This window comes from Notolabrus celidotus, chromosome 18 (genome assembly GCF_009762535.1).
Source record: "Notolabrus celidotus isolate fNotCel1 chromosome 18, fNotCel1.pri, whole genome shotgun sequence".
Taxonomy (NCBI): Eukaryota; Metazoa; Chordata; class Actinopteri; order Labriformes; family Labridae; genus Notolabrus; species Notolabrus celidotus.
The window spans coordinates 31,237,618-31,262,456 of NC_048289.1; the positions used below are offsets into that span (position 1 = coordinate 31,237,618).

The 24,839-nt window shown below is 42.2% G+C and overlaps 1 protein-coding gene across 4 annotated transcripts; it reads right to left on the bottom strand.

Moving 5' to 3' along the window:
• Positions 1-631: 631 nt before the first annotated feature.
• Positions 632-24,698, bottom strand: exoc7 (exocyst complex component 7). Of its 4 annotated transcripts, XM_034708283.1 has the most exons (20): positions 24,467-24,668; positions 24,230-24,295; positions 22,862-23,046; positions 22,674-22,779; positions 22,366-22,588; positions 21,833-22,000; positions 20,413-20,424; positions 17,204-17,296; positions 13,646-13,791; positions 11,382-11,534; positions 11,203-11,301; positions 11,042-11,104; positions 10,709-10,775; positions 8,407-8,472; positions 8,210-8,330; positions 5,805-5,900; positions 5,653-5,716; positions 5,358-5,399; positions 5,139-5,272; positions 632-914 (listed from the first exon to the last, which is right to left on the bottom strand). In XM_034708283.1, the coding sequence occupies exons 1-20, from the start codon at positions 24,524-24,526 to the stop codon at positions 812-814; spliced, it is 2,067 nt and encodes a 688-aa protein (XP_034564174.1). In that variant the 5' UTR covers positions 24,527-24,668; the 3' UTR covers positions 632-811. The 4 variants fall into 4 exon arrangements, with proteins under 4 accessions (XP_034564174.1, XP_034564175.1, XP_034564176.1 ...); XM_034708284.1 differs by lacking the exon at positions 20,413-20,424 and having other exon boundaries at positions 24,467-24,698; XM_034708285.1 differs by lacking the exons at positions 17,204-17,296; positions 20,413-20,424 and adding an exon at positions 14,019-14,087.
• Positions 24,699-24,839: the final 141 nt, after the last annotated feature.

The window sequence follows — 24,839 nt, forward strand, 5'->3', positions numbered from 1 at the left end:
ATAATAAAACACTGTTTTAATGTATTTCTTCATTTCTAATATCTCGTCTGTGTCCTGCTGCAAGACGAGCGTTTCCCACTTCTTCCTGTCTTTCCAGAACACCACTCAGTGCTGCTACATGCTAAGCTACACAGCAGGGTTCAAGTGCATTGTTATCTTTTTGAAGAGCAAACAGCATGAATATGAATATCTAAGACGCTGCTCGGTTTAAAGCACCTCTTTGCATTTTTAATAGCTCTCCCCAGCTGATCGTGCTCCAGTCTTCCCCTGAAACATCACACTGCTGTTAATCTGCAGCATCCTCTTCCTCTGATCAACAAACACACAGAGCTTTGTTTTCTCTCAGCTCAAAGGTCACACCTGATGAAGACTTCTCTGTGTTTCAGCCTCGGTTAAACCCTCCAGAGCTCATTAGGGTCCAGATGCTGCGGCTCTGAGTGATGTGTTCTCTGAACCTGTCGTTAACTCGACAGGTTCAGGAGGAGAGCAGCAGCTATTTCTGGAATCTGTAAATGAGAGCGTCAGTGTGAGAACCCGAGAACACAGATTGAAATGATACCTGTTGTTCAGTTCCAGCTCTGATAATTGGCTCTGTTGTGTAACATAAACAAAACAAAGATACACCACCGGATTCACAGATTTCCCTTTATTAGTTTAAAATGTGAAGCTGGAGCGGCTAATTACATAAATACATCATGATGGCTTCTTTGTACAAAACATACAGACACGATGGAGGGAGGGAGGGAGGGAGGGAGGGAGGGAGGGAGGGAGGGAGGAGAGTGAGAGCGTGAGGAAGAGGAGTCAGGGTTAATCAGGCGGACGTGTCAAACAGCCTCTCGATCATCTCCTCCACCTCCTCAGGTCGGTACTTGTGATACTTCTCAGGGTTCTTAGTGAACGAGATGTTGGCACATCTGAAAGAGAAGAGAGAGATGTCAGCATGAGGAGAGTCACATGGGACTTCAGCATGGAGCAGGACCGCCGGACAGCTGGAGTCATGTGACCCAGGTTTTCCTGCAGTAATCACAGAATCAAGGATTCTCCTCTTCCTCTCCTCATCCATGTCTCTATACTCTTAAACTTGCCTTTTTCTGACCCTTTTATCTCAGTTTTTGGTCTCCACCACCAATATTTGCCATTTTAGCATCTTAATACTTCGTTATGTCCACCAGATGTTCTGTAACAGTGTCTTTCTGCTGATTGATCTCTTAAGATCTTATGTACAAATCATTTTTGCAGACTTTTCTCTGAAAACAAGGCAGCAAATTTATGAGCTTACTCGCTCTGTGAAGCTCAGAGAAGACGGATAAACCTGTACAGTTCTGAGAAATGAGTATTAGAGACTAACCAGAGAGCTTTCATCTTCTGTTGTATTTGCATTGTTGTGTTTTGTTGTTATCAAGGCTTTCCAGATATCAGATTTTCACCTAATGAGTGCTCACTGTGACCGGGACCTTCACCAGAACCATGTCCAGTCCGTATCTGATCCACTGCTGGCTCTGTGCTCTCTCCTCCATCAACACCAAGGGAGAGGTTCCGGTGGCTGGTGGTGAGGCTTTCAGCAGTGTGTCTGCCCCCTGGTGGCTGGCTGCAGTATAGGTCAAAAAATCTGTCTCGCAGTCAAACTTTAAAAAATAAATACACGTTGTACGAATGTTTCTCCCATCCGTATGCTGTGGTGATATGTAGTTAGTATTTGACTGTTTTGTGTTCAAGGCCTCCTTTTTATGAAAAGTTTCTTCTTCGTTTGTTATTAGAGCAGTGTTTTTCAACCTTTTTTGAGCCAAGGCACATTTCATACATTAAAAAAATCCTGAGTCACACCGCCAACCAAAGGTTTTACAAAATGACACATTAGGCTCTCAGTATATGAATCTATTTATCTGAGAGAGGGACTTTGGCTACTTCTTTAACTGTGTCAGGGTGAAGCATCTTATTTACAATAGCTTTTGCAGGTAGTATTAATGTCTCTGCTACAAAATGTGGCTTTTTTGAGCTAGCTTTGAGGCTCTTGCTGTCAGTGTTGTAATTTGTTCTCATAAAAGTTGCCTTTTCAGCTACCCATATTACGCTCTTCATCCGGGTCAGAATTTTGTCCAGGGCCCAGTTTGGAGTTTTCCTTTTTCCTTTTTGAATATTTATCCATCGCTGTTGTACGCCTACGTCTTATCACATACACCTCTCGCACGCGTCATTAATTCTATTGTCTTAAATTAACAAGGTCATTAGTGTGCTTTATTGCCACCCAGTGGATGGTTAGCGCAGGTCAGGACATGGACAAGAATTGAATTACTCCGCCAGTCACTACACTGCAAGCACAGACACATTAAATGGCAAATTATTTGCAGTATATGAATATTTTTTTTTGGGGACTAATTAAGTGAAATTTGAAAATGTCCCACGGCACACCTGACGATCTGTCACGGCACACTAGTGTGCCACGGCACAGTGGTTGAAAATCACTGTATTAGAGGTTAAAAAACGGGGTTTACTTCCTGTTTCCTTTGATTCACAGCCGCCATGGAGTGAAACTTCAAAGCACACACAGCATCTTGTGACGCTACGCTGTAGGGCGGAGCTTATTACAGTGGCTTCACAGGCACAATGGCGGCGCCCAGGAGCGGGATTTTTTGGCTTCAGAACCGTACAACGGGAAGATGCGGAGCAACGCTGTCCATTTTTATTTACAGTCTATGGTCAACACCCACCGGTAGCGTTTTCATAACGCAGCACAGAGCAGGACCTCCGGACAGCTGGAGTCATGTGACCGAGGTTTCCCCTGCAGTAATCACTGAATCAAGGATCCTCCTCCTCCTCCTCTCCTCATCCATGTTGTCTTTCTGGTCCTCTGAAAACCTCTGACCTGTTGACTCCAGGCCTGGCTCCGCTCATCATGACTTTGGTTTGTTGTTGTAGTTAAGTGAAATACGATCTGGTGATAACACAGAGTGTTTGATTCTGAAAATTAACCGGATGTTTTCATTTTGTTTTGGTGAAACCTGACTTCCTGTCCCGCTCCATCTGCTCGGTTGAGATTGATGCGTCGTGCTCCGGCATCCGGTAAACATAGAAGTCTTGTGTATCTGATCCGGAGGACTCCGGAAGACGCAGCCGGAACCCAACGGAGTGGATCCAGTGGAAGTTAACACATTGACAAGAACAGAAACCTATCAGATCCAGTGCTGTGACGCATCAGAGACAGACCGGACATGGATCTGGTGGAATTTGGCCTTTAATCTGTCATATTGGAGTCTCATTTCTCTGTTTCTCTGCTTTGTTTTCATCAGGAGTGCCGACTCGCTTCCTCTTCTTTCTTTGTCACTCCACCTCTCTCTCTCTCTCTCTTTAGTTTAAAAACAGAAACTGTAAATTTGCTGCTTTTTTTCAAAAGCTTTGTTACTTTAAAGTTCCATGAAATCTACAAAACACATGGTATCAGAAACTATTGAAGAGGATTGGAGCGCTGTTTTTCTTTTTTTTCCTGTTGCAACCATGGGTTAGTTGGAGTGGATCCAGTGGAAGTTAACACATTGACTCGATAGAAACATATCAGATCTGGTGCTGTGACGGATCAGAGACAGACCGGACATGGATCTGGTGGAATTTGGCCGTTAATCTGTCATATTGGTGTCTCATTTCTCTGTTTCTCTGCTTTGTTTTCATCAGGAGTGCCGGCTCGCTTCTTCTTCTTTCTTTGTCACTCCACCTCTCCTCTCTCTCTCTCTTTAGTTTAAAAACAGAAACTGTAAATTTGATGCTTTCTTTTTCTAGAGCTTTGTTACTTTAAAGGTGACATATCATGCAAAATTGACTTTTTAATGGTTCTTTACCTGAAATATGTGTCCCTGGCATGTCTACAAACCCCCCGAGAATGAAAAAAATTCATTCTGCCCCTGTTCTGATTTCTCCACCTTTCTGTAAATGTGTGTGAAACGAGCCGTTTCAGACTTCCGTGTTTTTGTTACGTCACAACAATATCCGGTCTGTCACGGAGTCAGAGCTCGGAGCTTGTTCAGCCCATAGACTGTATAAAATAATACTGAATCCCTCCCCCGTTTTTCATTCCCTGCACACATGTGTACTAACAAGGAGCTTAGGAGGGAGGCATGCTAGTTGTAGGCTGTCTTAATAAACACAAAGGTCGGTTTTACTCCCCACGTCTGCAGATTTGAAGATCTAGTGGATGATTTTTATTTATCATGGATAAGTGCTAGCGCTAATTAGCATAGCCACATAGCTATATGCTGTAGCTGTAGCTGTAGCTGTAGCTGTAGCTGTAGCTGTGTACCAAGACACACGTCGACATACTGACTAATAAAACAACAAGAAACACTAAATCTGTGACCAATCCTTCATAAAAGGTCCTGCTGCCTTTCTGGCAGAGGTCGGTTTTACTCCCCACGTCTGCAGATTTGAAGATCTAGTGGATGATGTTTATTTATCATGGATAAGTGCTAGCGCTAGTTAGCATAGCCACATAGCTACATGTTCGTAGCTGTGTACCAAGACACACGTCTACATACTGATAAATAAAACAACAAGAAACACTTAATCTATGACCAATCCTTCAGAAAGGTCCTGCTGCAGGCGCCTCTCCGTCAGGATCAGATTCAGAGGGTTGAAGTAACGCGATCTCTGAGCAGCCGTGTATATTCAGCCAACATGTAAACATTAGATCAACGTGCTGGAGAGCCGAGGCACATCCACTTCCGGAGGGGGCGTGGTCAGAGGGAAAACAGACTGTTCTGATGAGGAATGAAGAAGAGGACTTTTTAGGCATGCCAAAATCTGATTTCAAAGTGTTTTTTTGAGCATAAACTTTAAAGACATGTTTTGGGGACCTCTTAGACCAATATATATTGATGAAAAAAGCGTGATATGTCCCCTTTAAAGTGCCATGAAATCTGCGAAACACATGGTTTCAGAAACTATTGAAGAGGATTGGACTGCTGTTTTTATTTCCTGTTGCAACCCTGGGTTAGTGTGAGCGGATCCAGTGGAAGTTAACACATTGACTAGAATAGAAACCTATCAGATCTGGTGCTGTGAAGGATCAGAGATGGACCGGGCATGGATCTGGTGGAATTTGTCCGTCAGAGTAAGGCAGGTAACGCCTCTTAATAAATCTGTGTTCTCACCTCTGCAGGAAGCTCCGGTACGCGTCAGAGACCACTTTCTTCTGGGACTGTCGGATGAAGTCTCTCTGCTCTTTGTCGGGGATGGCCCAGCCCTTCTGGATCTTACACAACTCCTCCAGACCGTCGTTGAAACCCTGAGAGGAAGCACAAAGGAGAGAGGTCAGGCTTTGATGGCGCGGGTTTTCAAAGGATCGGGTGTTAAAGGATGTTTGGACTCGCCTTGAATTTGTCTTTTATCACTTGGCGCTCTTTGTCCTTCAGCTGCAGGGAGAGAGGAGATCAGACACGTCGATCACAGAGGACTCAAACTGAGACTTTCCATCAATGTAATCATTTTAAACAACAGATATTTGAACCCTGAGTTTTGAGCCGTGAGTGCAGTTCTTAAATGGACCTGTAGGAGACACTCGGGCCTCGCTGGGCCTCGCCATCAGCCTCTCCTCTGTGTCAGAAATCATACAGACGTGTCGACTTCAACACGTCTGCACTAAAGACAGTAAAATAAAGTTCTGACCTTGGTGCCGGGCTGGAACACGGGCATGTTCCTGTCCGTCAGGTGCTCCGTGACTCTCACCCAGCTGTGATTTAAAGAAACATCAGCTCAGAGAAGAGGTTTACAGTGTGTGTGTGTGTGTGTGTGTGTGTGTGTATTGTGTGTGTGTTTACCTGCTCTTGTACATGTAGATCTGCTGCTCGATGAGCTCTCTGTACGAGGACTCGGCTTTCTTCTGGGTCACAGTCACCAGCTGGATCAGCTCAGACCTGAACACATCCACAGCAGACGGAGGGACACGTTTAGAAACCACTGACAGGACACTTCAAGATGTTTCAGTCTTTGAGGAGCGTTTAAAATCTTCAGATCAGGACAATCAGACATGAAACATTTTAAATCTGATGATGATGAAACACACCTCAGATCTTTCAAGAGGAAAAGAAATCACAAGAAGAAGTCTGACCCCCTTCACTTTATAAAGATGTTACCTAACATTTTCTGCTTGGCCTCCTCTCAGTAGATGAAAATATGTTGAATATAAAGTCTGACAAAAGCTCAAGGTTATATGTTCCGTGTCCATTGGCAGCGAATATTCTCTATTCAAACCTGATGTGATTCAGAGTTTCCAGCCCTCAGAGCTCTCAGCTGAAAACCCTGAGGCGCTGTTTGAAAAGTTGTGCAACATTTCTTTACATGTGTTGTGACAAATATATTTAAGTTACAATCACTGTTAAAACTAAATGTTAAATGTTAAATGTTCAAACAAAATGTTAAATGTTGCCCTGCGATCCTTAATATTAAGCTATGGTAAGGATTGGTACTGCTAAGTCTGTATCAGCTTTTATTTTTGTATTTCTAGTTGGCAGCGGTGTGAATTTGCATTTTAGCTAAGTATTTAGGATCGCAGAGCAACATTTAACAATTAGACTTAACATTTCACATTTAGATTTAACATTTCTATTAAAATATTAAATATTTAAAATTTAATAATGAATATTTAGATTTAACATTTAAATTTAGATTTAGCATTCATATTTAACATTTAGAATTATATTTAACATTTCACAATAAGATTATGTTTCACGTCTAGATTAAACATTTAACATTTAGATTTAACATTTCACATTTACATTTAAACTTTTATTTTAAACGTTTAATATTTAAAATGTAACAATGACTATTTATATTTAACATTTAAATTTATATTTAACATTTCAATTTATATTTAGCATTCACATTTAACGTTTAGATTTATATTTAACCTTTCACAATAAGATTTATGTTTCACATTTAGATTTAACATTTCAAATTTACATTTAACATTTATATTAAAATATTAAATATTTAAAATTTAATAATGAATATTTAGATTTAACATTTAAATTTAGATTTAACATTTAAATTTAGATTTAGCATTCATATTTAACATTTAGAATTATATTTAACATTTCACAATAAGATTATGTTTCACGTCTAGATGAAACATTTAACATTTCACATTTACATTTAAACGTTTATTTTAAACATTTAATATTTAAAATGTAACCATGACTATTTAGATTTAACATTTAAATTTATATTTAACATTTCAATTTATATTTAGCATTCACATTTAACGTTTCGATTTATATTTAACATTTCACAATCAGATTTATGTTTCACATTTAGATTTAACATTACAAATTTACATTTCAAATTTAATTTAAACATTTAACATTTCAAATTTAACAATGACTATTTAGATTTAACATTTAAATTTATATGTAACATTTCAATTTATATTTAGCATTCATATTTAACATTTAGATTTATATTTAACATTTCACAATCAGATTTATGTTTCACATTTAGATTTAACATTTCAAATTTATATTTAACATTTATTTTAAACATTTAATATTTAAAATGTAACAATGACTATTTATATTTAACATTTAAATTTAAATTTAACATTCAAATTTATATTTAGCATTTATTTTTGACATTTATATTTATATGTAACATTTCACATTAAGATTTATGTTTCACATTTAGATTTAACATTTCACATTTAGAATTAACAATCAACATTTAGATTTAACATTAACATTTAGATTTAAAATTTTAAAATTTAACAATGAATAGTTAGATTTAAAATCTCTTTATATTAAGCATTTAGATTCAACATTAACATTTAGATGTAATATTTATATTTAACATTTAAAATTTAACTTTTAACATTTAGATTTAACATTTCATATTTAGATTTCACATTTAATATTTAAAATTTAACAATGAATATTAAGATCACAAATATTTTTCTAAATGTGATAAAAAAGTGACTTTTAAAAATTAACACTACATTTTTAAGAACTAAATGTGGAGAATTGTAGTTGTTATTTTCAGTGTGCACAACTTTACAAACGGTGCCCCATAGAACAGTTTGAACTTTTGGAACACTGTTGCGCTCATCAATGTCACTTCCTGAACACCGACCAATCAGAATCAAGAAGGGGCGGGACTTCTGATATCAGCTTTGTCAACAACACATTGTAAACGTCTGTAAGAAGCGCTCTGAAATCGAGGTCGTGACACTCACTTCTCCAGAGACTTCAGGATGTAGTTGTAGTTGTTGTGCAGGAAAATGGCGCTCAGAGCTGAGTCCTCGTACACTTTGGATTTACTGAGCAGGTTCAGCTGCAGGTTCCCCAAAACCTTACCTGAGAGGAGAAACAGTCACCCGTCAGATCCTGAATAAACACCTGAACGTGTGACGCCTCAGAGACTCTCACTTACAGATGTAGGTGCTGAGGAGCCTCTTGTTGAACTCGGAGGTGTAGCTGCTCGCCGAGGAACTCGTCTCTGAAAGAAAGAACTTTACTTTCAGTGCTGGACTTGGGTGCACCTTTTAAAGGCACCTGTACTCAATTTGTTTGTTGGTTTAAACATGAAGAGTCTATAAAATGTGCACAAGTATGTTACATGTTAGAAAGATGTTAAAATTAGCTTGTGGATCGCAGCTTTGCAATTTCCTGCTATGTCACTGGGGTGTGATGGTTCCAGCACCGCTCATCAGGTCTTACCTCGGGGGTCTAAAGGAATATTGTAAGTGTCCCCCAGTACTTAAAAGGCCGAGGCAAGGCAAGAGAGAAAGAGAAAGAGAAAGAGGCACAAGTGCAAAAAGGTTAGAAAAGATTTGTTAGTGCAGAGTAAGCAAACAGTCATCAGCCAGCAGGCAGCGAGGCAGTGAGGCAGAAACAGAGCAGGGAGGAGGAGGAGGAGACACGTCTGTTCTTAAATACTGCAGGGAGACATGCAGGGAGAGAGGAGCGGTCTGCAGCAGCACAAAGCCAGGAGGAGGGAAAGGTGGAAACACGTCACAGGGGCAGGAAAGGAAACCTCTGACTGTGATGCATCGCTCCGACTGAGACAGAAGAACGAGTATCAAAGAGTCAAATCTGGATTCATGGAGGTCTAACAGGCTCTACCTCTCTAGAACACTCTGCTCCCAACATGCAGGCCTGCTCATCGTACCTGAAGTCTCTAAAAGTAGTATGGGAGGTAGAGCCTTCAGTTATCAGGCCCCTCTCCATTGGAATCATCTACCAGTCAGGTTCCGGGAGGCAGACACCCTCTGTACTTTTAAGAGTAGGCTTCAAACTTTCCTTTTTGATAAAGCTTATAGTTAGAGCTGGGTCAGGCTTGGAGCAGCTCTTAGTTATGCTTCTATAGGCTCAGACTGCTTTAGGCTTAGACTGCTTTAGGCTCAGACTGCTATAGGCTCATACTGCTTTAGGCTTAGACTGCTATAGGCTCAGACTGCTATAAGCTCAGACTGCTTTAGGCTTAGACTGCTATAGGCTCAGACTGCTATAAGCTTAGACTGCTATAGGCTCAGACTTCTATAGGCTCAGACTTCTATAGGCTCAGACTTCTATAGGCTCAGACTGCTATAGACTGCTATAGGCTCAGACTGTTATAGGCTCAGACTGCTTTAGGCTCAGACTGCTGTAGGCTTAGACTGCTATAGGCTCAGACTGCTATAAGCTTAGACTGCTATAGGCTCAGACTGCTGTAGGCTTAGACTGCTATAGGTTCAGACTGCTATAGGCTCAGACTGCTATAGGCTCAGACTGCTATAGGCTTAGACTGCTATAGGCTCAGACTGCTATAGGCTCAGACTGCCAGGGGAACTGAGACACTGGGATCCTGTCTTTCCCTCTCTCTCCTCTCTCTGCCTGTCTCTCACTTTAACTCTTCCTGTCCCATTAAAGTTCCTAACCATAGACCTTTCTGGAGTCCCTGAGTTCCCTTTTCTCGTAGGTTCCTCCGGATCTCTGCTGCTGTGGACGTGGTCCAGACTCCAGCTGCTACAACTACTACTATCCGTCTCCCCACTATCATCTCTCTCTCTCTCTTCACCTCCCTCTATCCCTCTCTCCAACACGGTCTCAGCAGATGTGTGTCTAACATGAGTCTGGTCCTGCTGGAGGTTTCTGCCTGTTAAAGGAAGTTTGTCCTTGCCACTGTAACTTGCTAAATGCTGCAAAGTGCTCTGCTCATGGTGGATTAAGATGAGATCAGACTGAGTCCTGTTTGGAAGATGGGACTGGATCTGATCCGGTCTTGATGTTGGGTCTTTGTTAATAATAGAACATAGAGTACAGTCTAGACCTGCTCTGTTTGGAAAGAGTCATTTGTTGGGATTGATTGCTGGCGGTAGAAACCAGAGTTAAGAGACAGGCGAGGTCTTTCTTGCTCCGGCTGCTTCGTGCTTTGTTTTGACGTCAAACAATCAGCCCCTGAACATTATAGTTTCATTTCTAATCCAATCTGTTGAAGACAAAGAACCCATCCCCGTCCAAACACTAACAGGTTGATAGATGCTCCTGTGTGCAGGTTAACTGCAGCCCTGCTCTCATCTCACAGCTTTAATGCCCTGGAGCGTAAATCACACACATGGAGGGAGGATCACGGCTCATATCAGCTCAGCAGGAGGTCTGACATGACCACGGCTAATGGGACATGTTGTTAGCGTGTTGTCATGTCTTGCATCTGTGTCGGTGTGTTCATACATGTCGTGTTTCTGTGTCTGTACCTTGAGAGGCCAGCATGGCTCCAGCCGTCTCATGGAAGTCCAGCAGCTGCTGCAGGAACAGGATGGCCTGCAGGAGGAGGAGGAGGAGGAGGAGGGAGGAGGTCAAGGTTAGCATCGCCTCAGTTTATTCATTAAACACACACACACACACACACACACACACACACACACACACACACACTCTCTCTGCCTGCCTCTGTTAGCTGTTACCATGGAGCCCGCCTGGATCCTCAGAGATGAACAAACAGAGGAGACCTTGCAGAGAGGTGTCAGCGAGAGCGAACACATAACGCTGAGTTACGTAACAGAGAGGTGAGCGAGGGGTTAGCTTACGTTGCTGGTGAGCTCGTGGACCGTCCCGTCTTTGGGCATGTTGTACTCTTTATCAGGGTCATTCTGAGGTGAGACAGGAGGGGAGGAGTCAGGTACAGATGGACGTGTGAATGATCACTGATCGGGGACAAGAGGGTTTATAATGTGGGCGTCGGTCTTACCTTGATGCTGTCCGCAAACTCCTCCAGAGCTTTGGCTCCGATGGTCTCCATGGAGGTGATGAGAGTCGGCAGCTTGTTCTTGGTGCTCGCTGCCGTTCCCTGAAATCACAATCCGATAGATTCAGCCTTAAAGGTTCATTTCGGATTAAGATTAAGAAACACAAAGAGAGGCGGGAGACCTGCAGCGTGGCGTCAAAGTCCGACTTGTTCATCTTCAGGTGTCGGAGGATGGGGAAGATGGAGAGGACGGCGGAGTAATCGTGACGCATGATGGCTTTGCGGGCTGCGGACACGATGTTGTCTCCTTCCAGCATCAGGTTGTCCAGCGCCTCCTGTGGACAGACGAGGAAACGCACGCAGCGGATTGAATATAAACGTGTAGAGGGACGTTCTTCTGTCATGAGCCGCTGATTGAGACACGTAAAGACTAAGACATCAAGAAGAGGCATTCTGATGATGTTTCATGTGACGCTTTGACATAACCGGTTTGATTTCTGTGTCATCATGTCATGGAGGAAGACTTCTGGACAAATCAAGAGATTATTCTGCTCATTTAAAATCAATTAGTTGACTTCACTTGAGCACCAGGATGATTGATCACTCTTAATTGCCCGTAGGTGTGAGTGTGTGTGTGAATGGTTGTCGGTCTCTCTGTTTGCCCTGTGATGGGTTGGCAACCGGTCCAGGGTGTACCCTGCCTTTCTCCAGAAGCCAGCTGGGATTGGTTCCAGCCCTCCGTGACCCCCTAACGGGATAAGCGGTCAAGATAATGGATGGATGGATGGATGGATGGAGGGATGGATGGATGGATGGATGGATGGATGGATGGATGGATGGATGGATGGATGGATGGATGGATGGATGGATGGATGGATGGATGGATGGATGGAGGGATGATGGATGGAGGGATGGAGGGATGGATGGATGGATGGATGGAGGGATGGATGGATAGATGTAGGGATGGATGGATGGATGGAGGGATGATGGATGGAGGGATGGAGGGATGGATGGATGGATGGATGGATGGAGGGATGGATGGAGGGATGGATGGAGGGATGGATGGATGGAGGGATGGAGGGAGGGATGGATGGATGGAGGGATGGATGGATGGATGGAGGGATGGATGGATGGATGGATGGAGGGATGGATGGATGGAGGGATGGATGGATGGATGGAGGGATGGAGGGATGGATGGATGGAGGGATGGAGGGATGGATGGATGGAGGGATGGAGGGATGGATGGATGGATGGAGGGATGGATGGATGGAGGGATGGATGGATGGACGGAGGGATGGATGGATGGATGGATGGATGGATGGATGGATGGAGGGATGGATGGATTTTAGTCACTATTTATTTATTCTATTGTATTTATTTATTTTATTATATTTATTTTATTTTATTGTATTGTATTTATCTTATTGTATTTATCTTATTGTATTTATTTATTTATCTTATTGTATTTTATTTTATTTCATTGTATTTATTCATTTATTTTAAGTGCAGCATCTTATTTTCTTTTAACGGTTTAATATTTTAGTGTTTTATTATTTTATTAATTTATTTTATTTTGGTGAGTTTCATTTCCTGTGTTGTTTTAATATCTTATTTTAACTCCAGTGTTTCCTTATTGAGATACCATGAGAGTGTTTCCTCAATTCGTTCAGCAACTTCTTTTTGATTTCTTTTTTATTTTAATTTTATTGTCATTATTAGTGCTTCAATGTCATCGTATGAAAAGCACTTTATAAATAAAGTCTGATTGATTGATCTCAGCCTCCAGAGTTTGCAGACTCCAACTTTTCTGTACCTAAAAAGTCCACAAATACAAAGTCCTGACATTTTGATTCAGCCTATAAAACTGAGACGTGGCGTTGCAGAGGCGGCTCAGAAACTCATCAGACAAGCTGTGACGGTTTAATTTATGAGAAAACGTTGAATCACACGTGTTCAGGCATGTTTGAAACGGACAAAGAAACACTGATTCACCACAGCAGTGAAACGCAGAGTCACCACGCAGACAAACGAGGACTTCATGCTCATATTCACACCGAGGAGTGATGTGGAGCCTCACATGAACTTGACCTTCATCCTCTGGAGACCTCTGAACCTCAGGGGCCTCCTGGAAAGTTAACGTCCCTCTTTCATGTCTGTGCTCTGGTTTGAGAGCATGCTCAGGAACACTGTTAGAGGTGTTCAGTTTCTCCTTCTTCATGATGGATCTAAAGGAAACATCTATTTGATTTCACTAACAGAGACTCACGCCAACGCTATGATCGTAGAGTTGTAAGAATCACAGATCAGTGAGTTCTGGCTTCATTAAAAGTACTAGTAATTAAAGTTAAGGCTTTGTTTTCTCTTCAGGATTTTTGTTGCATTTTGAGTCGACTCTTCTGATCCACCTGAGCTGATTCTGATCCGACTGATCACTCCTGAGTCTGACCTGGATGAGCGAGTCGAAGGTCTTCTTCTGGTGGTGCTCGGGGATGATCTCTGCCAGCAGGACGTACTCGCTCTGGGCCAGCTTGACGAAGGCGCTGATGCAGTGGATGTACGAGTCGATCTCGATGTCCAGAACGTCGTCTTTCCCTGAGAGGAGCACAGAGACGTCGTCAGCGTGTGAACCTTGAAACATGTGGTGGCTGCTTTAAGCTGTTTAAGTGTGTGTGATAAGATGAAGGTGTCCTCTGACTGTACGTGTTTATTTAAATAAAATGAGACAAGTTAAAGTTGCAGTGGTTGAAACTTTGAGAATTTAAGAATGTCTGATATTCCTACTTTGTTCCTTCTCTCCCCGTATGTCCCCCGTCACTCACCTGCGGCGGCCCCGTGCTTCTCGTTCAGGGCGTCAGACAGGTGTTTGACCCGCAGGTCGTGATCAAAACCTGGTGGGTGGGGGTGGGGGGGGGGGACGGAGGAGGGACACAGGCCCGGTCAAACCTGAGGGGTCGTGACCAGGCCCGGTGGAGGGGAGGGGGGGACAAACCTGAACCTGGAACACCTGAACCGACCACCACCAAGCACCCAGCGGGAGGAGGAAGCAGGGGACACCCACGACTGTGTGTGTGTGTGTGTGCGTGTGTGTGTGTGTGTGTGTGTGACTCATACTATGTTAGTCGGTGTGTGTTTGACTACATGAAAGCTCACAGAGAAAAGTCACAACAGCTTTTGGTTCAGAGCAGCATCTAAAGGTCGTTTCCATCCTTTCATTCTGTGTAAATAAGATTCTGTTTGATGAAGAAGCCGTCCTACATTTCCCAGAATGCCTTTCACCAACTCTTTTAAGGCTTTCTTAATCTTTCGTCTTGGTCTATTAGTCCAAAGAAATATCCTCAAACTCTCATGTCTTATGACGTTTTTTAAATCTAATAACCATAACCTGTGTTTGGAAATAATTATATCATCCTAAAATAATCCAACATGTAGTTTTCTTTAATTAATTCAGCTTTTACGGGTATTTTAATACATGAGTAATAGTTCCAGGAGTTATATTTAAGAGGTTGCAAATCAAGATGCATTTCAAGTTTGGTCTTTTGAGACTTCTGTCAGTCTAAACACTAAAATGTACTCCTTCTTTGTGATTGTATGAGCTTATTCTATCAGAAATGTGTGTATTTGAAGTATTTGCATTATGTTTATTTAATGCTGTAGGGAGAATTACATCATTGCTTTATCTCCTCATGAAAGGCCTTGATGCAGGATTTGGTTTTTTTTTCCCAGCACATGAATGTTTGATTTTTTGATTAAGCATTAAAAAATTATTTTCTTTCAATAAGATTTAATTAAAATAAATTTTAAAAATTAAGGGATGATATCTGTCTATATTGATTATACAGTTGTAAGTTATAAGTTTACATACCCTGGCAGAATTTGTGATTTTTTTTTGGCCATTTTTCAAAGAATATGAATGATAAGAGAAAAACTTTTTTTTCACTCATGGTTAGTGGTTGGGTGACGCTAAATTTTTATCAAACAACTGTGTTTACTCTTTTTATATCATAAAGACAACAGACACTACCCAAGAAACCATACATTCTGCCAGGGTCTGTAAACTTATGAGCACAACTGTATATGTCCATATTTCACTGTAGTTGCACATCCAGACTTACAGAAGTGGATTAGGGAAACTGGAAAAAAAAACATTTTTTGAGGATGGGCCAGCAAAAAAAAAAAGAGAAATTTAAAGGCCCTGTGAGGATTTTTGAAATGGCTGAGAAACAGACTGAAAATGATCCTGATGCCTCTTTATAACCTTCAATAGCAAACAAGTCCATCAGCAGCAACACTGGCACCTTCTCTGTTGTCATTTTTAATGCCTGAAACTGCCCTGGGGGGGTAGGTGTCAGACCAGATGATGGACATCTCACCTCAGAAACAGCCTTTATTTGACTGTTTTCATGGAAAATAATCACATTGCTTGATAAAGTTGACTGTTGAACACAACGGGATGAGGCTTTTGTTGAAAACACTACTTTTGCATGTAAAGAACAAGAGATAAGAGGTATCACTTTGTCCACAAGGGGGGCGCCAGAATCGATACAAAACAAAAGTTCCTCACAGTACCTTTAAGGCGTAATGTTTAATTTTTGTTCTGAAAACAAAAATTAAGTCAAAATAAAGTCCACTTTTTTTTAAAGCTGGGCCTGACCCTGGACAAGAAAAGAGCATTGTTGGCTGGAAGTACGGCTGGACAAAAAACTAGTGGCCACACGTTGGAAACCTCCACACTCACTCTCTTTCCGAGCATGGGCATGTTTACAGCCTGGTACAAAAGATGAGTGTAGTCTGAATAGCTAATTTCTCGATGTCCTCTCACTGTGAGGGGGGTGAATTTTTTTCTAATTCGGTAATTTCGAAGATATTGAGATTACCAGTCTTCCAATGAGAGGCACAGCTGCCTGTGGGAACACTGTAGCTGTTAGCTAGGAGGCTCAAAGCCCGCCTCTTTACGTCACACTGGCTCGACAGAAGCAATATGGCTGCTGCTGCAGATTGGCTTCAAAACAGCTCTTCAGAAACAGATGGGTGACGTCACGGATACTACGTCCATATTTTATACAGTCTATGGTTCTGACATATTTGGACATTATTTAGAGTTGTCGATAGCCAGAGTCCACGGAGCAAAAGACTCTGCCATTCAGGCTTGATATTCACTTCTAACCAGCCTCCCTGGGTTTCAGGTGTAACATGTAACTGGGGTTTGTAGTTTGGATCCAGGGAATGGGTGGGGTTTATTTGGGGTTTGTTTTGTGTGTGTTTTTTTTTTATATATTATATTAATTTATTATGATTATTATTATTCTATCTTAATTGTGTATTCATGGTATTTGTACCTTTGTATAGGTTTGTGAACATGTACTCCTTTTTTTTTTTTTTTTTTACTTTATTATATGGAAAGAAAAAGAAATTGATCACAAATTTTTTATTTTTTTTTAAAGGCAGAATTTTGGAAGACTGGCAAAAAAAAAGATTCAAGTTTTTTTTGTTATTTCATTACTTTAATTTCAGAACTCAGAGATTAAAGTTAAAAAAAAAACACCTTAAAATAATTTCTCACCTGCCCTCCAAAATTCATTTTTTTCCCTAAATTTTGAGATTAAAATCAGGATTCTGAAAACATTTTTAGAATATTACATTTTTTACATTAATAATGTTTTTTCTTTTTTTTTTAAATGTGCTCATTCGCCCTCCCAAATATTTTTTTTCAGTGTCCCTAATCCTCTCCTGTATCCAGACTCTGTTGTTTGTCATAATATATTTTCATATAAACAGAGAGAGGAGTTTGGGGATGAGTTTGTTTCTTTTTATAACTCTAAGTTTATTTCATGTAGGACTGGAAACAGATCCAGCCGCCTGGACGGCACCTTTCTGCTCTTATAGTCGTGAAGCTGCTGTGACCGAGGACATTTATGTGTGCTCGTTTCTGTAAATGAGAAACAACATGAAGCACGACATAAACACTGTGAAGGAAGAGACACCGGAGGAGACCAGAGTGCGTTACCTTCCAAAGGAGTGAGGTTAGAGCCCCCCTTTTTCCCATCCAGCCCATGCTGTGAGTACTGTTTCAGAAGGTTCTGAGCCTTGCGAATGGTCCCTGGTCCCATAAACACAGAGACAGAGTCCAGAGGAGGGGGGGAGGGGGCAGCAGGTCCAGACAGCCAAGAAACAGAGAACGGAAGAAGAAGAAGAAGAGAAGGAAGAGCTAGGTGATGAACGTAGACACCACCACCCAACAGGCAGAGAGAGGGGGGGGCAGCCTAACACCACAGCTACACGACGGAGCGACTACAGCTACGTCTTTAAACACACCAGGAGTCACGTGCTCGGTGCTCGGGGTCGTGTGAGAGCAGAGGGGACAGGTTAGGTCAGGTGTACAAACACAACACAGCCCAAACATTAATACAGTAACATTCATATCCAGCATTAATATCACTGATATCACAAAAACAGTCTGTTACAGCGTTTACACATTCAACATTCAGAGTAACACGACATGTTCCAGCGTGTTAGTGAGTTAGTTTGCATGAAGCACACTTCATTAAAGCTGCAGTCATTGGAGTTTACATCGTTGAGCCACAAGGGGGCAGAAGAGCGCAGCGACAAGCTGAAAGCAGCGAGGACACTGCTGCGGAAAGTGGCCTGTTTACACGTGAAGCAGCTGCAGGGAGAGACCTTTGACCTGCAGTACCGTTGATGTCCAGCAGGGGGAGTGCTTTGATTCATCTGATGCATTAGAAAATTAGGCAACCTCTCTTTTCTTACCTTAAATTAAGCTACTTCTTAGAGCTGCAGAGGTCAGGCGAATTCCTCGACTACAATCATGAGTCTTTCATCGTTTTTAAAAAGTTCTCTGTTTTCAGCTTCTTTCTTTTCTCTGGCAGTGAACTACAAATCTCTAAATAAGACTTTTACAGATGCATGAGACGCTAAAGATGCACTTTTCCTTGACATCTCATAACGAAGGACTAATCTATGAATCAAGGGAATGATGGACGGATTCACTGGCGATGAAAGTGTTTGTTTTTCTGCAGCCTGGAGGAAACTCTGCTGTTAAAGCCACGGAGTAATTCGAGTGTATGTGCCTTTAATTGTCATGCTGCAGGTAATTGGAGCAACTGAGCATGTGCAGATCTGAGCAGGACAAGAAGCAGCATATTTTGTAACTGTAGCTTTGTTGTTTTTTTTTATAGTTTTGTTGCTTTTGTGGAATTATAAGTTAGAAGTGATTTTTGTTTGTGGATATTTTTAATAAATTCTCAGTTTGTTTAATTTTAATCTGCATCAATTTCATTTTTTAGTAAACCTGTTTCACAACGCACGAGTCATAAACATCATGTCCTGCAGAAGTGGCAAAGAAGGTTTTTGCTAAAAGCTGCCACTACATCTGCAGACGGCTCTCTCTGCAAAGCACCTTTTTAAAGACACAACCTGAGGTCACAAATCAGACTACATCTCCACCTTCTCCTGAGGGACATATCTGTCTCTTTAGTTTCTAAATGCTTCTTTTCTTTGCACCAGCTGATCTCAAACTGCGTCCAAAGGAAGCAAAACTAAGATCTGAAAGAGGCTAAAAACCTTGCTAAGTCTTGTGTTCTTCAAAAGACTTTTACATGATACGGTGACTCGCACGGTCGGTAATAAACTTTAACTCTGCCTGTCCCATTAAAGTTACTAACCATAGACCTTTCTGGAGTCCCTGAGCTCCCTTGTCTCGTAGGTTCCTCTGAGCTGCCGTAGACGTCCTCCTGCTGTGGACGTGCTGGACTCCAGCGGCAACAGCTTCTACTACTCGTCTCATCACTATCACCTCTCTCTCTTACTCCCCTCTATCCCTCTTTCAAGACCCAACTCAGTCTCAGCAGATGTGTGTCTAACATGAGTCTGGTCCTGCTGGAGGTTTCTGCCTGTTAAAGGAAGATTCCCTCTCCGCTGTAACTAGCTAAATACTGCGAGAAGCAATGCTCATGGTGGATTAAGGTGGGGTCAGACTGAGTCTTATCCTGTCTTGGTGTTGGGTCTCTGTTCATAATTTGACATAGAGTGGTCTAGACCTGCTCTGTTTGTAAAAGAGTCTTGAGATAGAGTTTGTTGTGATTTGGCACTATACAAATAAAGATGGATTGATTGATAACAGATAAGGACATTATGAAGTGGAGCTGAAACAGATATGATTGGGTCATATATTTGCAAACAGCTGTTCTGACAGGGGGCGTGGTTTGCCGGCTATGGAGTGAGGTGTGTTTCACGTGAGCTCCCCCTTAGCTTCTTTTTTCAACTCATTTTAAAAAGTGCATTCCTTTTAAAAGATATCAAAACATCTTTCAGATCAAATCTAAAGAAGACGCAGACCGGCTGGAGTACAGAGATGGCATCAAGCTATTCTGCTGTCTGTTTCTGACACCGCTAACATCTTCCTCCACGTTCAGTCTCATTGCTCGGTGTTCATAAGATCACATGATTTCAGTTCAAGCAGCAGCAGGACGGAGTCGTGAGTGCGAGTTAATCAAGTTAAATCATTTGAAGAAGCATCATCAAAAGAATAAAGTAAACAAACCCTTCTCCATGATTAAAACAGATTTAGAACAAGAAGTGTTAAAAAAACTGCAGTTCCTCAAGTGTCCACTAGAGGCTGGCTGCAGAAACACCAGAAACCACATACACACCCATTGAAAGAAGACGATCTTTACAGCAGAAATAAACATGTTTACAGTCTGGTTCAAAAATAGATTTAAATCTGAATAGCTCATTTCTTTATCGGCACACACTGTGCGAGGGTGAATTTTTCATAACACAGTTTTAAAGATGTTATGATTACGAGTTTTGCCCAAATAAGGGCGTGTCTGACTTGATTGACAGGCGGGAACACTGTAGCTGTTAGCGAGGAGGCTCAAAGCCCGTCCATTTATTATAGACTATCAAATGTTTAATAGCTACACACTCATATGTATCTACACAGCTACAAATACACACTGAGCTCTCAGGCGTCTAGTTTCCTGTGGTCATTCTCACTCTCCTTTACCACGACACAGAGAAACTAGAAGCCTGGATCTACACTAAACACGACCACAAACAACATCTCATCACGTCCGCTCTCTTCACTTCACTACTCTAGCTTTTCACGACTCGATCCGTCTCTGATTTACCCCGAAACACGACGACGACCTGACGGACAAAAAGCAAGCACGACGCACACTGAAGCTTTGAGTTTACCTGGGATGAAGACTGTCATCACAACACGGGGATTATGAAAGAGGAAGGGATGAAGGATTAGTGCTGAGAGTAAAATCACAGAGAAACAGAGACACGTGTGTGGGTGTGTGTGTGTGTGTGTGTGTGTGTGTGTGTGTGTGTGTGTGTGTGTGTGTGTGTGTAGCTGGATGGTAATCAAACCAAACAGACTGATGAAGAGGAGGGTTTCATGTGATGAAGGTGCTGTTATCATTAAATGAAAAGTGTGTTAGATCATCTTTTAAAGGTGACATATCATGCAAAATGGACTTTTTAATGGTTCTTTACCTGAAATATGTGTCCCTGTCTACAAACCCCCCGAGAATGAAAAGAATCCATTCTGCCCCTGTTCTGATTTCTCCACCTTTCTGTAAATGTGTGCTGAAACCAGCCGTTTCAGTTTTCAGTGTTTTTCAAACGTCACAACGCCATCCGGTCTGTAACAGGAAGTCAGAGCTCGGAGCTTGTTCAGCCCATAGACTGTATAAAATACAACTCAACCCCTCCTCCGTTTTTCATTCCCTGCACACATGTGTGCTAACAAGGAACTTAGGAGGGAGGCATGCTAGTTGTAGGCTGTCTTAATAAACACAAAGGTCGCTTTGACTCCCCACGTCTGCAGATTTGAAGATCTAGTGGATGATTTTTATTTATCATGGATAAGTGCTAGCGCTAGTTAGCATAGCTACATGTCGTTGTAGCTGTAGCTGTAGCTGTAGCTGTAGCTGTACGTAGCTGTAGCTGTGTACCAAGACATACGTCTACATACTGACAAATAAAAAAACAAGAAACACTAAATCTGTGACCAATGGTTCAGAAAGGTCCTGCTGCCTTTCTGGCAGAGGTCGGTTTGACTCCCCACGTCTGCAGATTTGAAGATCTAGAGGATGATTTTTATTTATCATGGATAAGTGCTAGTGCTAGTTAGCATAGCCACATAGCTACATGTTGGTAGCTGTGTACCAAGACACACGTCGACATGCTGACAAATAAAACAACAAGAAACACTAAATCTGTGACCAATGGTTCAGAAAGGTCCTGCTGCAGGCGCCTCTCCGTCAGGATCAGATTCTGGATCAGATTCAGAGGGTTGAAGTAACGCGATCTCTGAGCGGCCGTGTATATTCAGCCAACATGTAAACATTAGATCAACGTGCTGGAGAGCCGAGGCCACACCCACTTCCTGAGGGGGCGTGGTCAGAGAGAAAACAGACTGTTCTGAGGAGGACTGAAGAAGAGGGTTTTTCAGGCAGACCAAAATCTGATTTCAAAGTGTTTTTTTGAGCATAAACTTTAAAGACATGTTTTGGGGACCTCTTAGACCAATATATGTTGATGAAAAAAGCGTGATATGTCACCTTTAAATGTGGATTACAGAGCGAGGAGGAGAGAGGACGCTCACCTGGTCTCTTCGGGGCCTTCTTGGTGGGCGTGTCCTTGCGTTTGGTCTGCACGGCGGGCGAGTAGAGGATCCCGGAGGAGGCGCTGTTCTTCCGGAAGTGATCCTTCAGACCTTTGATGGAGCGATCCAGCTGATTGGATCTGATCTGGAAGTAGACGTTCATGAAATCTGCAGGAGGAGAAAACAAAAATCAGATATATGTTTATCTCTTTCTCAAACGTTCTCAACCCGTCTGATTCACTACTTCAACAAAAGGTGATGACTCTAAAAGCAGATCACTTCCAACATGTTTATCTGCTTTCCAGCTGCCTAAATAAGGGCGTGTCTGACTTGATTGGCAGGCGGGAACACTGTAGCTGTTAGCGAGGAGGCTAAAGGCCCGCCTCTTTACCTCACACTAGCTTGAAAGCAGTCATGTTGAGTTCAGCATTTCCAATATGGCAAAACTCAAGAGCTGAAGAGTTAAATAGAAAAAGATCAAACATGAGAAGCTAGAGGAGGACATGATGAGACAAACAGCAGTGTGTATGTACCCTGGTTGCGTCCGTACTCCACCAGCCACCCGGCGATGCAGATGATGTCCTGGAGGACGGCTTCAGGCAGGTGTTCCAGCACCACGTCCTCCTGGACCTCCAGCTCTTCATCCAAGCTGATGGCGTCCAGGATGAGGATCGGGGGGACGGGTTTACTGTAGCGGGTCAGGAGGCTGCGGAACTCCGCCTCCAGGAGCTCTTTGCCTTTCTCGAAGCGAGCTTTCTGCAGAGAGGAAGAGAAGCGTCGATGTCAGCTGTGTTTTAATTTAAATAAATAGAGATGTATAAAGATGGAGTGAATACTGTACCACTGTGTTGAGTTCAGGACTGTCAGGATTGTTATCTTGAAAGTATTCCACAGCTTTCTGAATCTTTGCGATGCACGCCAGATACTCGTCCAACCTCCCCGTCGGCCTGAAAACAAAAACATGAAACATTTAGAGGTTTAATTAATCCGTCAACATCAACCAAGTCCAGTGACAGAGCAGAGTCCCACCCCTCCCTGATGATCCTGTCTGTGTCTTTGGCCACGTGGTAGTAGCTGATGACGTGGTCCATGCAGGACAGAGTCTTGTCCACGTTCTCCTGCAGACGCTGGAGGTTCTCCGTCTGCTTGTGGACCGGGATGATGGAGTTCTCCAGCTGCATCAGGCGGCTCTCGAACGAGGACAGGATGGAGACCTCACAGGGGAGAAATAAATCGTGTTAATCAAGTGAAATAATCTGCTGCAAAACACTGATCGCAGCATGGAGCAGGACCGCCGGACAGCTGGAGTCATGGGAGCTAGGTTTTCCCACGGTAATCACTGAATCAAGGATTCTCCTCCTCCTCCTCTCCTCATCCATGTTGTCTTTCTGGTCCTCTGAAAACCTCTGACCTGTTGACTCCAGGCCTGGCTCCGCTCATCATGACTTTGGTTTGTTGTTGTAGTTAAGTGAAATACGATCTGGTGATAACACAGAGTGTTTTATTTTGAAAATTAACCGGATGTTTTCATTTTGTTTTGGTGAAACCTGACTTCCTGTCCCGCTCCATCTGCTCTGTTGAGATTGATGCGTCGTGCTCCGGCATCCGGTACAAATAGAAGTCTTGTGTATCTGATCCAGAGGTCAGACGCAGCCGGAACGCAACGGAGCGGATCCAGTGGAAGTTAACACATTGACTGGAATAGAATATCCGGTGCACGGACTGGACAAGGATCTGGTGGAATTTGACCGTGACTGTGTAGGTCTGCAGCTAGACTGTCTTGGTTTAACCTGTGCAAAATTAGCATGTAAACACTAGAGATCATTAAACCCTTTTGCAAATGTCAAACCTTATTTATTTTCCTCTTAAAGGTACAGTGTGTAGAAAGGAGAATATATAACGGTATTGCTCGACCCCTGTGATGCATGATAAGTATGATCCTTCCTTTGTCAAGTAATCTTTATTAAAAAATGTGCATGTTGTTTGATCATTCTGTGTTGATGTAGAAATGCTGCAGAGCAAGATGGCGGCCTCCATGGAAGGGGTCCCTCTCCTTATGTAAATATTAGAGGACAAAATGATTTAATTTGGGTGATTTTTCTATTCTGATCAAGATGCATCAGGTGTAGTTTGATTAACACAAAATTTAGACTTTTTTCTTTTGAACAAGAAGACTCTAAATAATGTGTGAGTTTCTGTATGTTTATTTGTAACTAATTGTTCCTGTATTTATGAGTCCCACAGCTGTTTGTTATGTTACCTGTCTGTTTGTGGTCGTTTTGATTGTTTCATGTTATGCATATCTAAAAAACAGTTGAATTATACATATTTAATTATTAAAAGTAGACTAGACTTGATTAAAGTGTTATTATGTTCATGATAAGGTGCATCCCTCACCATGCCCTTAGTCAGCTGATCACTCTTCTCCAGGTTTTCCCGGATGAATGACAGAGTCTCCTGCTCCTGGAACACACACACAAAACACATGACTCACTTATATCACACTGTCAGTCAGCCATGTTGTGTTATATCCTTATAAAAGCACATTCAGACTCATATATGAGCCAGTTTTATGATAAATCCACAGATAAAGGTGGGCTCGTTTGTGATGCTTCCTCCCTCTCCATGTCTGACCTGCTTCAGTTTCTCCTCGATCTCCCGCTTCCTGGCGGACGCATCCTCTGTGGGAATCATCGTGGAGGTAAATCCACTCACGGGACGGTCTCCAGTGGATTTAATAAGTTAAACTCTTCAATTTAGGTCATAAAATGACTGAAAAGGCGACTGACAGCTACTGTTGTGTAGCTTAACGCTAAAACATCAAGCTAACTGAAGGTAGCCGTGAGAACGCAAAGGTTTCCGGTTTAGATTTCAAAGTAAAGTTCCTCATGTCCTAAACAAAGATCTGTAGTTGCTCCATAAGAGTTCCTTTTCATTTTATTTCGTGTAAAGTTAATACTAGTTGCATTTGCGTTAATTGCATTTGAATATAACTCGTAATACATAT

Bases quoted from the DNA above. Each gene is read 5' to 3' on its own strand.
- exoc7 (XM_034708283.1), bottom strand. From the start codon at position 24,526: ATGATTCCCACAGAGGATGCGTCCGCCAGGAAGCGGGAGATCGAGGAG. The intron at 23,047-24,229 runs GTGAGGGATGCA...CTCCCCTGTGAG, and splicing joins ATCAGCTGACTAAGGGCATG to GTCTCCATCCTGTCCTCGTT. The intron at 22,001-22,365 runs GTACATACACAC...CTCCTCCTGCAG, and splicing joins GGAGTACGGACGCAACCAGG to ATTTCATGAACGTCTACTTC.